The sequence below is a fragment of the Corticium candelabrum genome, chromosome 1, assembly GCF_963422355.1.
Source record: "Corticium candelabrum chromosome 1, ooCorCand1.1, whole genome shotgun sequence".
NCBI lineage: Eukaryota > Metazoa > Porifera > Homoscleromorpha > Homosclerophorida > Plakinidae > Corticium > Corticium candelabrum.
Window position 1 is genome coordinate 12,736,985 of NC_085085.1, and position 15,000 is coordinate 12,751,984.

At 40.1% G+C, this 15,000-nt stretch overlaps 3 protein-coding genes across 3 annotated transcripts in view; 2 read left to right on the forward strand and 1 right to left on the reverse strand.

The window, feature by feature from the left end:
- The window catches only part of LOC134197348 (unconventional myosin-XIX-like), a 7,793-nt gene extending 2,687 nt beyond the window's left edge, over positions 1-5,106 (reverse strand). The window contains exons 1-14 of the mRNA XM_062666652.1: positions 4,975-5,106; positions 4,857-4,910; positions 3,368-3,453; positions 3,168-3,287; positions 3,054-3,100; positions 2,905-2,993; positions 2,732-2,801; positions 2,567-2,669; positions 1,948-2,044; positions 1,717-1,884; positions 1,483-1,648; positions 781-854; positions 594-715; positions 241-531 (exon numbers count right to left, since the gene is read on the reverse strand). Of these exons, the coding sequence (XP_062522636.1) occupies positions 241-531; positions 594-715; positions 781-854; positions 1,483-1,648; positions 1,717-1,884; positions 1,948-2,044; positions 2,567-2,669; positions 2,732-2,801; positions 2,905-2,993; positions 3,054-3,100; positions 3,168-3,287; positions 3,368-3,453; positions 4,857-4,910; positions 4,975-5,023 (1,536 nt within the window). The 5' untranslated portion in view covers positions 5,024-5,106. The remainder of the gene's footprint in view (positions 1-240; positions 532-593; positions 716-780; positions 855-1,482; positions 1,649-1,716; positions 1,885-1,947; positions 2,045-2,566; positions 2,670-2,731; positions 2,802-2,904; positions 2,994-3,053; positions 3,101-3,167; positions 3,288-3,367; positions 3,454-4,856; positions 4,911-4,974) is intronic.
- Positions 5,107-5,163: 57 nt separating this feature from the next.
- On the forward strand, positions 5,164-9,326 carry LOC134197358 (Golgi SNAP receptor complex member 1-like). Its single transcript, XM_062666663.1, has 9 exons — positions 5,164-5,215; positions 5,282-5,399; positions 5,468-5,552; positions 8,016-8,153; positions 8,425-8,486; positions 8,543-8,617; positions 8,675-8,704; positions 8,760-8,842; positions 9,095-9,326. Exons 1-9 carry the CDS (start codon positions 5,173-5,175, stop codon positions 9,214-9,216), a joined length of 756 nt encoding a protein of 251 aa, XP_062522647.1. The 5' UTR covers positions 5,164-5,172; the 3' UTR covers positions 9,217-9,326.
- Positions 9,327-9,360: 34 nt separating this feature from the next.
- LOC134197383 (ras-related protein Rab-24-like) overlaps positions 9,361-15,000 on the forward strand; it is a 9,744-nt gene continuing 4,104 nt past the window's right edge. The window contains exons 1-4 of the mRNA XM_062666701.1: positions 9,361-9,489; positions 13,080-13,148; positions 13,212-13,290; positions 13,364-13,431. Coding sequence (XP_062522685.1) covers positions 9,379-9,489; positions 13,080-13,148; positions 13,212-13,290; positions 13,364-13,431 — 327 coding nt within the window. The 5' untranslated portion in view covers positions 9,361-9,378. The remainder of the gene's footprint in view (positions 9,490-13,079; positions 13,149-13,211; positions 13,291-13,363; positions 13,432-15,000) is intronic.

Below are 15,000 nucleotides of genomic sequence, written 5' to 3' on the forward strand. Positions count from 1 at the left end.
ACACACACACACACACACACACACACACACACACACACACACACACACACAGTGACACACACACACACACACACACACACACACACACACACACACACACACACACACACACACACACAGCACACAGTGAGACAGACAGACAGACAGACAGACAGACAGACAGACAGACAGACACACACACACACACACACACACACACACACACACACATTCAAATCTTAAACTTTGTCACCGAGTCACCTGATTTTTGTCTAAAAAGTCTGTGGTGTTGTAATGTACGATTGCAGCAAAGTGTTTTATACCAAATACAGATGACCGATTGCTACCGCCCGAAACAACAAAGTGTCTGTGTTTGGAGAGATTGGACACCAAACGGGAACAAAGTGTCGCCGGCGATGAATTTCTGTTGAGACGACACTCTTCGTCAAGAAGAGAAAACACTCCAAATCTGCTTGAAATTAAGTCGACGCATGCTCGATTGTCAGTAAAGGCAATAGGTTGCCAATCAAGTCCCTCGTCCAGATAAACCTCCTGCAGCGGTATATAACTGTTACTCATGATTCAATGCCTGTGTTGGTCGGTTTGACATCAACCTGTTCGGCTCTGACAAACGAAACAACGTACAATTGTTGTAGACGTTCGTTTGCGTAGTTGATGCACAGCTGCTCCAGACTGTTGACACGGAAATTCTCAAATCCGTAAACGTCTAGTAGACCTGTGAAAATTGGATTGGCAATCAGACCGAGCGACAACACACTGAGATGTACCAAGCAACAATACCAATAAACCACGACCATTGCTGTGTCTTGCCACATATTGATCTGTTAATAAAATCAACAATCCATCGAAACAACCTAGAAATCAGACGAGAATATCAATGACAAAGGCTTCTAGCCAAGATTTTTGGAAGGCGTGCGGTATGAGCGTGACACAAGTCTGACACGTGGGCGTGGCATGTAGTGTCTGTGTAAATTTCTGAAAGAAATTAAACATTACTGCTGGTTTGGGGAGTGGTTTAGGATGCCTACATGTACACTGTACATGAACATATACCACGGTCTAGGAATCTGCCTCATTACCAATACCATAAGCCTCGCCCCAGACGCAGTGTGTGTGTGTGTGTGTGTGTGTGTGTGTGTGTGTGTGTGTGTGTGTGTGCGCGCGCCCTGCAATCCACACTGTGTCTGGGGCAAGGCCACAATACTTAGGTATGCAATTAGAGACTCATGATTGACAAGTCTCCACCTCATTAGATCACTCACCAGATAATGAACAGACACTCAGTATGTAGCTAGTCCCTCCCCTTTGTCATAACTTCTAGAGAGGGAGTGCACTGCAGTGCTTGTGTGGCGTACACTACACCTACTATATGCATATCCAGTATGTTGGAGGCATAGCGGTCAGAGCTACGCCTTAGCATGCCTGGCTAGCTAGAACCCTGAACGTCTAGCTAACAGCCACAGTGTTAATTGAGTCGGTTACCGTTCATAGATGGTCTTTGAAAGGCAATCTCGTCTCCATTCAGCTTCACTCGTTGTGCACAACTTGTTAATAGTCTCACCTTTTCCGGTCACTAACTGTGATGTTACAAAGAAGTCGGCGAGAATTTCTCCAGAAATGTCAAGACAGGATACAACATTTTCTAACTCTTCAATATAGAACGAGTCAAAAAACACTTTTACACTCTGTGTTAGTTAGACCTACTCATGCACTGACCTTGTGTTGGTGTGCATCTGGATGGCGTGCGAGCCGGCATTGCCTGTTCAAACCGAATGCTGTTGAGGTGAAGGATACCAGCCAATAGTCTAATTATCTTTTCCTGAATGTCGATCGGGAAACCAACGTTTGTCAATGCTGCTGTTGTTACAGAGAAACAGTGACCATCTGTCGGAAGTATAAGAGTGCATGCACTATCAAATGACGTTTAAAATGGTGACATGTTTTGACCAGATGGGTTTCTTGCTTTGACATCGTTTTGCATCTTGTCGGCCAACTTACTCAGACACAATGCTCTAGACTCTGTTTCTGGTAAACCCAACAAAATCTAATAACAAACATTTGCAATGTGTGTGTGTGTGTGTGTGTGTGTGTGTGTGTGTGTGTGTGTGTGTGTGTGTGTGTGTGTGTGTGTGTGTGTATGACTGTGTGTGTGTGTGTGTGTGTGTGTGTGTGTGTGTGTGTGTGTGTGTGTGTGTGTGTGTGACTGTGTGTGTGTGTGTGTGTGTGTGTGTGTGTGTGTGTGTGTGTGTGTGTGTGTGACTGTGTGTGTGACTGTGTGTGTGTGTGCGCACACGTGCGTGCATGTACACGTGTGTACAATTAACAAACTAGAAATCTAAAAATAATTAATGAATTCATAAACTTGCTACAAACTTGTTTTAGTACGTTTGTCAACAATTTCAGCAAACGTAGCGTTTAGTTCCCCTAGTATGCAATTTGATCAATCCATGCAGACAAAGCATCGACTCATGCACACAAATTCTCAAATCACCTAAATCATTTTATATGCTATAATGTATGGCCACTACATGTAACTAAAACGTAACTAGCAAATGACAGTTTCTACCTGATTAAATATGTGGTAATTCGTCTCTCCATTTCGCTGTCTTACAACTCGAACTTTCTCCAGCAAATACGTTCTAATGTTGGCTCCGACTACCTTACCACGCCTACACGAGACACAACAAACTCACACAAACAAATCGACAGTGACAATCAAGTTTGAATATACTTGTTCAACTGAAGTTGAACGTACTTGCCAAATCGGCTACTGTTGTCATTGCAAACAGTTACTGCATTTCCTGCACAGAACATGAGAGACGATTAAGAATAATTATTGTAACCAAGATCCATGCACTGAAAGTATATTACATCTACTTATTTACTGTAATATACAAACATTACCAAAAGCCTCTAAAATAGGATTAGAGTCGAGAACTCGTTGCTCGATGGACGAAACGAGAGCTAGAGATTCACGGCGTTTTGACAGTTTGCTGTATGATCAACAACATAAATACCAAATGTATAATTGAACATTAAGAGCTGCAGCTTACCTGGTTGTCGCTGCTATATATCTCATCAAATTCCTTGTTGTCCAAGTCTATATCATCCAACAATGTGGAGGTAAGTCAATACACACACACAAGGTCTATGCATGTCTACGTTACCTTTCCTGCTCCGCTCTCTCCGCTTACAACAATAGACTGATTGACCGATCTACTGGCACGACTGCCTTTCTGCACTACCTTCTGAGCTATTTTGAATATGTGTGGTGGAAGTTTGCCATGCTAGCAATTAATACAGAAATCATGCAGACGATCGATGGGTACAGCCATCAGTCACTATGACTCGTTAGAATTCTAATTACTTGGTCTTCACTGTATGAAGTGATCACATCATCGGAGTAGAGCTCAGGAACCGAGCGACAAGGATTCAGTGCAATTAGAGCAAAGCCTGCATACACAGTTAAGCATTGAGTTTGATTATGTTGTTCGAATTCAGTGTCATGCATGCATGTCATCACCAGACTGTTAGTATATCTTGTGAGTTGTTCTAGAATATCTGTACATCGTCGGGCAATTAAGACTAAAAGATTCAGGTGCGTACCTATGGATGGTTCCTGGGGTGGGGGTGGGGTGCAACGAACTGACCCAACCGACCCACTTTTTGTCTTCAGTCGGAGGTTCGCTAGCTGTACCTTTGTATATTCATGTTTCTTTGGATAGATATTTTAGACAGGTAGATACAGTCCAGGCACTGAATATAAATATACACGACCAATCTGCATGCAATATTTGCACCAAATTTAGAATTATCAGGCAAGACTAAAAGATTAGGTGCCTCCTACAGTAGCATGCTTTATCCAGATAAAACCTCGGCTGCCTTTAACGCCATTTCTCCCTTAAAAGTTGGTTATCAAAAATTGCATGTAAAATGGCTGCATTAGGGGAGGCACTTAGTTATACATGTAACACCATACAAGAATGTCCTACCAAGGCTCAGTCTGTCCGAGCCAAAATAATTCCCTGTAGCCCACACTGTATATATAAGCATATTTATCAATGTCTTCCAATACACCTGGTAATTAATAAATAGATTCATTAGAATAGAGAATGTTGAACTGACAGGGAGGTCCGGTCCACTAGAGCATGTGTACAGAAGGACCAACCTATTAATGTCCCGGGTACAACCATGAGATTGATTATGGCTTGAATTGCACTAATTGTAGCTCTGAACAATTGCAAAACACTGTTTTACTCGTGTCCAAAAGACATTATGTGTACCCATTAGAAACAATTTCATGAACAATAATATCGCTTTTTTGAAAAACAATAACATTGTTGTTATTGAACAATAATATCGCTTTTTTGAAAAACAATAACATTGTTGTTATTGATCATTGATTAATTGATATGATTAATATAATTAATATTGATTGATATAATTAATATTGATTGATATAATTAATATTGATTGATATAATTAATATTGATTAATATAATTAATATTGATTGATATAATTAATATTGATTGATATAATTAATATAAATTGATATAATTAATATTGATTGATATAATTAATATTAATTGATATAATTAATATTGATTGATATAATTAATATTGATTGATATAATTAATATTGATTGATATAATTAATATTGATTGATATAATTAATATAAATTGATATAGTTATTATTGATTGATATAATTAATATTGATTGATATAATCACAATATCATTGTTACTATAGACTTAGTAGAGTCCAGGTACAGTACAGTACAGTGTACGACATATCAGTGAGATGCGCAAACAGGCTTTGGGACACCGAGGGTAAGACACTCAGCTATCACCAACCTGCTGTTGTATAAAAAATTCGATTCTCATATCTTGTCCGAAGCACAGAAATCACTAAAACAATTAAAATGTATAAAGTACCAAACGATCTAGGGTAGACATTGCACTACAATCTTGCCTGTCTCCTCATTGAGAAGTCGCAACGAAGTCAGATCATCGTGATTCATTGCGGCTAGCTACGTATTTGTCATCCGCCTGCAACTGATCGCGATCGTAATACGCGACACACCGGCGATACGTTCGAAAGTTTCGGTCAACTGTGATTGGCTGGACGTATCCTGCGGTTGAATTCAACTTCGTTGTCATTGAATTCAATATGAGAACGATGGCATCGCACCATTCATCTGGCAGATGGGAAGGTCTGTATCTCCTGGTGTCCGTAGTTACTGGTAATGATGACGTGCCTACTCTTTTGTCCTACTAAGAGTTGCGCAAAGAAGCTAGTCAAGTGGAGAACGAGCTTTACATCAAACTTGTCTCATTCAGTAAGTTGGGAGCCAGTTACAGTCACCACGAGTCTCTCACAGCGGGTAGATCCGACGGGTAGGAGTGTTGCGTACTAGCTGCGGTAATACAATGGTCGATTGTGCTGACGTTTTCTGTTGCGTTAGATCCGGGAGCTCACAGGCTAGTGCAGAGTCATCAGGACGCATGTTTGAAACAATGTCTTTGGAAATCGAGCAGCTGATGAACAAGGTGTCTTGAAACTGTCGTAGTTTAAGCTGATTACTTTACTCTGTGTACATGCAATCCAGGGGTGGGAGATGCAATCCAGGGGTGGGAGATGCAATCCAGGGGTGGGAGATGCAATCCAGGGGTGGGAGATGCAATCCAGGGGTGGGAGATGCAATCCAGGGGTGGGAGATGCAATCCAGGGGTGGGAGATGCAATCCAGGGGTGGGAGATGCAATGCAATCCAGGGGTGGGAGATGCAATCCAATCCAGGGGTGGGAGATGCAATCCAATCCAGGGGTGGGAGATGCAATCCAATCCAGGGGTGGGAGATGCAATCCAATCCAGGGGTGGGAGATGCAATCCAATCCAGGGGTGGGAGATGCAATCCAATCCAGGGGTGGGAGATGCAATCCAATCCAGGGGTGGGAGATGCAATCCAATCCAGGGGTGGGAGATGCAATCCAATCCAGGGGTGGGAGATGCAATCCAATCCAGGGGTGGGAGATGCAATCCAATCCAGGGGTGGGAGATGCAATCCAATCCAGGGGTGGGAGATGCAATCCAATCCAGGGGTGGGAGATGCAATCCAATCCAGGGGTGGGAGATGCAATCCAATCCAGGGGTGGGAGATGCAATCCAATCCAGGGGTGGGAGATGCAATCCAATCCAGGGGTGGGAGATGCAATCCAATCCAGGGGTGGGAGATGCAATCCAATCCAGGGGTGGGAGATGCAATCCAATCCAGGGGTGGGAGATGCAATCCAATCCAGGGGTGGGAGATGCAATCCAATCCAGGGGTGGGAGATGCAATGCAATCCAGGGGCGTTTACACATGCAATCCAGGAGCGTTTACACATGCAATCCAGGAGCGTTTACATGCAAGCCAGGGGCGTTTACATGCAATCCAAGGTTGTTACATACAATCCAGGGGTGTATACATGCAATCCAGGGTGTGTACATGCAATTTATGGTGTATTCATGAGATCGTCAGCGAGGTTTCCAGGGGTTAGCAAGACAAGTGTCAGTAGCAAGTTACTGTAAATCAATAAATTTTTGTAAGTTATTTAATAATTTCGTAAATTTCGTAAATTGCAAAGAATTTACTAACTTAGATCGCTTACTAACTTTGTAGCTCAAATATCCATGCACATTTTGTAGTCCAAATATCGTTGCGGATGCACATGCAACGCTGTCTGAATGATCGTCTTCATCGTTTGAGTTGGTCAGAAATGGCTTTCTCGGCTCATGGTGTAGTGTCCTGTCAACGAATTGGCTTTTACAAGCCAAAAAAATCAGAGACACATTGAGAATGAAGAAAGTATGTCGACAGACCTACTTTTTGGGATGTTGATTGAGTCTCGTCACTTCCACGCATGTGTTCAATACGAATGAGGGAAGTTTACGAACGTTTAGTGATGTACAGTAACCAGAGAATAAAGCATTTGCATCAAATTGTCACAAATTTTTGCATGATTTAATCTATCAACAACAAAGACAACAGTTACCGTACAGTACGATTGGTATGTTTATGATGTAAAGTTTTTGCGATTTCTAATAAACGTTACAGTGAAGTTCATTCAAACAATACGTGCACTGTGGGAAAATTCCCAGATCTTGAAATTCCGGGCACCTGCAAACATGGAACTGGTACATCCCGAATGCACGTGACAAGGTGGAGACATTGGTGTATTCAAACAGATAGAATGACGCTCGGATAGGTTAGAACGAGCAGCTTCCGGAATATTACATATGTAGACTCCACCCCAGTGTGACATGGCCCATCCTATTCTAACTAGAGAGCAGATGTAATCACCTTAATTGCATTCCTTAGAAACATTAGACAGCCTATTAGTTCTCAATGACGTCTCCAGAGTTACAAGGGAACTCAATTCAGAGCTTTAGAGGACACCTGCACCTACTTTTGTCAGTAGTATTTGTGCAACTGTTCTAGAATGCCATCACAAGCTTGTAATGAGTGTTGACATTGTGTTTAGCAGACGTCATTGAAGTAGTTACGCTAATTCAATTTCCTATTTCCCCCACAAGACAGCCCAAGCTGACAAAGCCCACTCCCACAATTCCCACACTGCATCTATTGTTCAAATGGACTTTAGTAAGTAGTATATGTTTGCAAGTTTAGTTCTGTAATTTCTTTAAAAATCACAAATTGTGAAACTAGAATACCACAAAATCTTCTAATTTTATGGTAATTAATCAAATTGTTTATGATGAGTTTTCTTATTAAGAACTTTTTGTTTGTTTGACAAAACAATTTTTTCAAGAATTGCTTAATGTTTAATTAATGTAGGAACAGGAACTAAGTAAGTAGTGGATAGTCGTTTTGAAATGATGATGTTTGAAGCTTTGTAGGCTACCCTTAGTGTAAGCTATTGGTGTGTGTGTGTGTGTGTGTGTGTGTGTGTGTGTGTGTGTGTGTGTGTGTGTGTGTGTGTGTGTGTGTGATTTGTTGTAATTTTTGTGTAGTTGACAGAGGTCAACGACACAATGCAAGAGCATGTAAACCAGATGACAGAGACGGCACCCACGCCAACAATGCTGCACATGCTTCAAAGACACAGAGACATCCTTCGAAACTATTCACAAGAGTTTAGTAAAACAAAGGTTGGTGTACCAACTCTTTGTTGTTCTGTGTTTGAGAGAATACCTAAGCTTTACAGATACTAAATGTCATGAACTATAGTTGTCTGTCATAGTAAATAATGTTGGTAATTAAACATATAGAGTCTTGGTGGTCACAAGTTTTATCTCTTACTGTTATTTTTACTTGTGTTTTCTTGTATTGTTGTCTTATTATTAGTTATTTTATTTTAATTTTCTTAATTTTATTATTTTTTGAGTTTGTACTATTTCAGTTTGTGGTCGGTTGTTGCAGACAAACATCAAGGCTCATCAAGACAGAGAAGACCTTTTGGGTTCTGTTCGACGAGACATCAGGTATTCACGTTGGAGTTGATTTTTGACATTTTAAAAATTCATTGCCGTTTATATAGTGAATATAAGGCGTCTGCTGGTGGTTTGAACAGACGGACAGACATGTATCTAAAGGAGAACGAGCACTTACGAAAGTACATCCTTATTTCGTTTGCTTGCAGTGTGTGAGCTGGTAATTGTATCTCTTCTAGTTCAGAACGACTGACTGATGAAGCGATAAGGTTGGTCGGTCGTATTTTTGTTTTGGTGAAAGTTGATGGTGTTGGTGATTGTTAGTGTTGCCATGGCTACTAAAGAGAATCTAACCTCACAGAGAGGAGTCTTTGGCAACATTGGCAACCGCCTCTCTGGAATGACAAGTATCCTCTATCTGTTTTTATCTGTTTTTTAGCTAACTAATTTGTACTCATACATCACTTGCTATGTGAATGTCATACATAGCCAAATGCTCGACTCAGAGCAACTGATGAGATGACACACTGTCGCTGTCATTCGTATGCATTTCACTGCCATTAATTGTTGCTTAATTTTTATTGATATTCGTTGATACTTGTATTCGTAATTTATTTGTGTGTACGTTTTGGTTTATACCATCCTTGACAGACTGTTAGGTCGTTTTCCTCTTGTGAACAGTCTCGTTCAACGAATTCAGGTGAAAAAGAAGAAAGACTCGTTGATCCTCGGTGGAGTTATTGCTGTGTGTATTATAATATTGTTACTGTATGCGTTTTAGTTAGAAAATTGAACTCACAAAAACAGTAAGACATAGTTGTACTGTATTTATATTGCGTTTGTATACGAAGTTTAGACGTGCCAGCTACATACAGTCATATCATGGTCTGGGATGCCGAGGCTTGGCTTGTTGTGCGCTGCGCGTGCGTCGATAACATCGAGAATGAGCAGTCGTGTACAACTAAAAGTCGTTCTCCTAGGAGAGATGGACTGCGGAAAGACGTCGTTGGTGACGCGTTACATGAGCGGCACTTTCTCGAGTAAAACTCAGACGGTGAGTTCGTTGACGTCACAACAAGCTGCACGTTGTGCATGTGTTGACGCATTTTGGACGCTCGACGCACCCGGTGGTCGTAAGTGAGACGTTCTTCAGTAGTAACAAAGCCTGAAACGCTGGATAGGCGTGACCGAAATCTATTGATTGCTGATGATTGCTTCCTTGCGTTTGTCACATCGGAAGTCACACTTCTGTACACAAGTGTTTCCCATTAGTAGCTTGTAAGTACTCTGCTGCGTCACCTGGCTGCGAGAAAGGTTGTAGTGTAGTTAACTGGACGTTTGGGCTACTAAGACCATCTTTCGTAAAAGCAGATTGTCTATTTGAACGATTTGCTGTATTATATCGTACCCAAAGACGACAGTAAGATGTTCAGTCAAGAATCAATACAAACTGATTTATTTGTGTTAGATTGGTCTACTTTACTTTTTAACAAATCTGCTTTTAGGAAATATGGTTCTATGTATACATGTATACATGTAGAATGTGTGTGTATATTAATTAACTCACAGTCAGGTGACACAGCAGAGTATACTTACAAGCTACTAATGGGAAACGCTTGAATACAGAAGTGTGACTTATTTATTTGTTTACTTATTTATTTATTTGTTTATTTATTTATTTGTTTATTTGTTTGTTTATTTATTTATTTGTTTGTTTATTTATTTATTTGTTTATTTGTGTTTATTTATTTATTTATTTGTTTGTTTATTTGTTTGTTTATTTGTTTATTTGTTTATTTATTTATTTGTTTGTTTATTTGTTTATTTGTTTATTTATTTGTTTGTTTATTTATTTGTTTGTTTATTTATTTATTTGTTTGTTTATTTGTTTATTTATTTATTTATTTATTTGTTTATTTATTTGTTTATTTATTTGTTTATTTATTTATTTGTTTATTTATTTATTTATTTGTTTATTTGTTTGTTTATTATTTATTTATTTATTTATTTATTTATTTGTTTATTTATTTGTTTATTTGTTTGTTTATTTATTTATTTATTTATTTATTTGTTTATTTATTTGTTTATTATTAATTTTTGTGGAAACATAATTTGAGAATGATTCACAAGAGAATTCAGCTTGAAGTACAGGACAAAAAGAGGTTGAGCCGACATTTTAAATTTTGGGCATTCATTCTTGTTTAAAATCAAAACTTAAAATTTGGCTTGTTTGCTGTTGTTTTGTTACATGGTTGCCATGGCAGTCACAATTCATTGTAACTAAAATTTTATTAAATTTTAGTTAAAGCAAGGCCTGTAATGTAATGACATGAACTGATCAAGAGATGAGCAAGCTAATTATGAAGAGCATGTTGTTGTTCAACAAACAATTTAGTTACCGGCATGTGGCCCTCTCATCGTTTGTCCTATTCGACTGCAGCTAGTGCAATAAATGGTGCTTGGGGCAATAAATATGACATTGCTCTAATAACGTCATTTTGCACACTCATCTGGAGGTAATCAACTCTTAGATCTTGCCTGCTTCTGTCAGTTGTCTGGACTTTTGGGTCGCTCATTGATTCCCTACCATCCATGCAATAACTATTACACCTTTATTAATCATGTAGGTATGTCCGATCAACGCAAAATTGTGGTCGGTCATGAACACCAGTTGGTCGGTCATGAACACCAGTTTGTCGGTCACGAACACAAGTTGGTCGGTTATGAACACCAGTTGGTCGGTCATGAACACCAGTTGGTCGGTCATGAACACCAGTTGGTCGGTCAATGACCGATGACCAACCGTTATATTCCACTCTGTGGTTTATCATTTATATCTATTTGTAGGCATCACACAATATTAATTTTAGTGCAGCTTTTTGTTGGATTGTCTGGACTCACTTTGATACGGGACTCATGCAATTGGTCTTATAAACATACCATAATTTGCATCGTAGACGTTGGAATGTAGTAATGGATTTACAGCCATGTTATAGCTTCGATTGGAAAGTGCATGTCATTTGGATCAAAACTTGCCCATACGTGTACTTGAGTACTACAGTACTAACACAGTAACACACTCTGTTAAGTCTGTTGATTGCACTACAAGAAAATGAGATTTACGATGTTCTTATTCCAAATTATTGCTCTCTTCAAACATGACAGTCGATCTATTTAGTGCATCTACGACGGCAGTAAGTCTACCAGAAAACAAATTGCTCTTGACGTAAAGATGTATGCATATATTTATGCCATTTAAAGTTAATGCCCTAAGAGAACTTATTTGTACTTGGAACAACATCACGAGATTTGTGTATTTATATGTTAGTGCGCATTTAAATTCTGCTCAATAATTTTTAAATTATTGGTATGTTGTACGTACTTGCTTGACTATTACCACCCTGGGGCTCAAGTAAGCCCCCAGCCCCTACTTTGTCCAAGGCTCTAATATTTTCACACCTCTTAGTCTTTTAATTAGTGCTAATTGATGCTTTTCACAGCAACTGTTGCTAGATTTGCGTCTGTAGAAATACCAACATTCTTCAACTGTGCATGCCTTTTGATCACGTGTTGAAGGTTTTGACTCAGATACCGTAAATTAGTAGATTAGGTTTCTATATTGTAGGTAGTGGTGGTGGTTTGAAGCTCTACTGGTGTAGCAACATGCTGTTTAAGTTAATAAATTAATCATTTTTGCCAATTAACAACTTTAGGTGTCAACATTTGAGTAAGACCCCATCCTATACTTGACCTTCGACTCTGGCCAACCGTTGGTGTGGGGTAATAACCAAGTGAGTACGGTGCATACGTACAGTAGGCTTGCTATGGTCACACAAATTTAATTTAATCAGCACAGATAGCAGAGTTTCTTGAAATTATTTCTGCACGTATGAGTTCTTCTAGAGTACATCGTTGTGTTGTTCATTCCTATTACGAGATAACCATGTCTACATTATTTTTATTGCATCTTCTTTCACATCATGTACATGACGTAAATTACTATTATTCCTGCAGTATGTAAAAATATTATTACCCGAGGCCCGGTGTAACAGGAAATTGGGAATGGCCACGCCCAATTTCCCAGGATATATGGAATGGAACTAGGAATGCGCAACTCAATAAATATGTAACTCCGTTTCCAATTTCCCAAGAAATGTGAAACATCATTCTCAATTCCAAGAAATTTGGGTTGAATGACTAGTACCGTACGTGCGTATTTCTTCTACTGAGTCTCGGACACATCTGGCAATGAAGAGCTCAAAGCATAGTCATACAAATACCCTACTAAAAGCGATGGTAATGGTCCGTCCTACCCTCTGGATAGCAGCCTTTCGCGAGATAAAAAGTCACTCGCTCGTACATCTCCTCTTCTTTTGTATCAACACCCGCCATCGTTCGTTTAAACATTACCACGCCTGGGTAATAGGCAGTCTTTCAATGTTCCCAATTTCCTATCCCGGATGGGGTAAGCTGCCAAATATCTTAGGAAACGAGGAACGGTGCGTCAAATATCCCAGGAAATTGGGAACGAGCGTTCCATATTTCCTCATCCCAGACTTCCCATCACATTTGTCTGATATCTGGGCTAAGGGTATCGTAGTTACTGTAAGTAACGACACACATGGACAGTTGTGTTGTTTGTAGACGATCGGTGCCGCCTTCTGTCAGAGAAACATAAGAATACAGCAGAAAAACATCAAGATAGGAATCTGGGTACGTAAGACAGGCACCCACCATCGGATGTCTCAATGTAGCCGCCATGATTGTCTTGTGCAGGACACGGCAGGAATGGAACAGTTCCAGTCCATGTGTTCTCAGTACTATAAAGGAGCGCAGGCGGCTGTTATTTGTTACGGTGCGATAACGACAGTCGACGAGTATCGTGTCTAGACTCTCTATCTTGTGTGTTTGTTGCTTCTGTTGAATAGACGTGACGTCGTTGGAGAGTTTCGAGAAAGCAGATTTTTGGATAAAAGAAATAATAAAAATGGAACCGGTTAGTGTCTAGAACTACATTAGCATAAGTGGTGTTGTGTGTGTGTGTGTGTGTGTGTGTGTGTGTGTGTGTGTGTGTGTGTGTGCGTGTCTGTTTTGTAAACAGTTGGTTGATGTCAATATGTGTTCTATTCTTAGTGTTGTTGTTTTGAAAGCAACTTGTTCTATTTTTGCTTATTATCGATGGTGTGTTATGACTGGCAATATAGTTCATAGCCTGAGGCCTTCCTTTGCTTTCAGTGGTCCTTCCACAGGACTATCACGTGACCCTGTCTATCTGTAAAGCAAAGGAAGGCCTTAGCACCTCATTATGTCACATGACAAACATCAGGAAATAATCAAGATGCAACTCAAATGTGATTTACAGTAGACCAACCATCACTCTAAAAGTAGATCACAGGACATATGAGTTTGTCCCGTGACATGAGGTGCCAGGCCTTTGCTTTACGGAGTAAAGGTCATGTGATGCATTCCCGTTGCTATCCTCGCGTGGAAGGACCACCGAAAGCAAAGGAAGGCCGAGTGTCAAGGCTAATAGTTTTGAGGTTTTTTGTGGTTTGAATCGGACCTTGTCGGTCTCTGTCAATTGGCCACAGAATTTGTTTAATTGACCCCTTTCCAGTTCTGGGTACTTTGGTAGTAACCATTTGGTTAGAAACACGCCTTTGCTTGCGTTCCCTGCAACTGTTTGTGTCTTCTTTGGCGCAATGTTGTTAGTCACTAAAGTGTCGACTACCATATAAGCTCAAATAAACCACGCAGCATAAATAAGCCCCACACCCTAATAAGCCTCGCATCTGCAACTGGCTGAAAGAAATAAGTCTGATGTGGGTTGTTTGAAATAAGACTGACTGACAGACAGACCAAAGACACAGTCAGTCAAACAGACAGACAGAAAGAGTGCCTGAGTTCAGTTCATCTGCCCCACAAGTGTGAGCCTAGGGACTGCTACACACATTTGAACAATCGGCCTGACATCCTAGTTTATGACTTGGAGACAGGATCTAACGTTGAGTTAGACGTGGCACTAGCTCACCCATGAGCATCAGACATCTTACCTCGTGCAGCTACAACTGGGGGAAGCGTGGCAATGAGAAGGGAGCAAATCAAGGAAAACAAGTATGCCCAGGAATGACTACCCGGTGGATACTCGCCAACTGTCGTGCCTCTTGTATTCGAACATTTTGGCCGTTGAGGGGAGAAAGCGTCTGAGTACTTGAGGGTCCTCTCTGCTTTGTGGAGGGATGACAATGGACGATCTAACATTGCCGAGTTCAAGACACACTGGAGATGATGATTTTCAATCAAGCTGCAGCAATGCAATGCAAATGTGATCTCTAATAGTAATTTCAGCTGGACAAAAATCTTGCAGTGTCCTTGACAAATATCAATTTGTTTTAAACTAAGTGGTTAAATGTATTCTGACCCCCTATGGGGTCATCTGTTGTAGCCTTAAGTGTTTGTTGTTGATTTAGAGGAACTTTACTTAGAGACCAGCTTTAAGCTCTTGATGGAAATTTCTTTGGATTTGAAAAATATATGTATTTGACAGAAAGACAGACAGACAAAC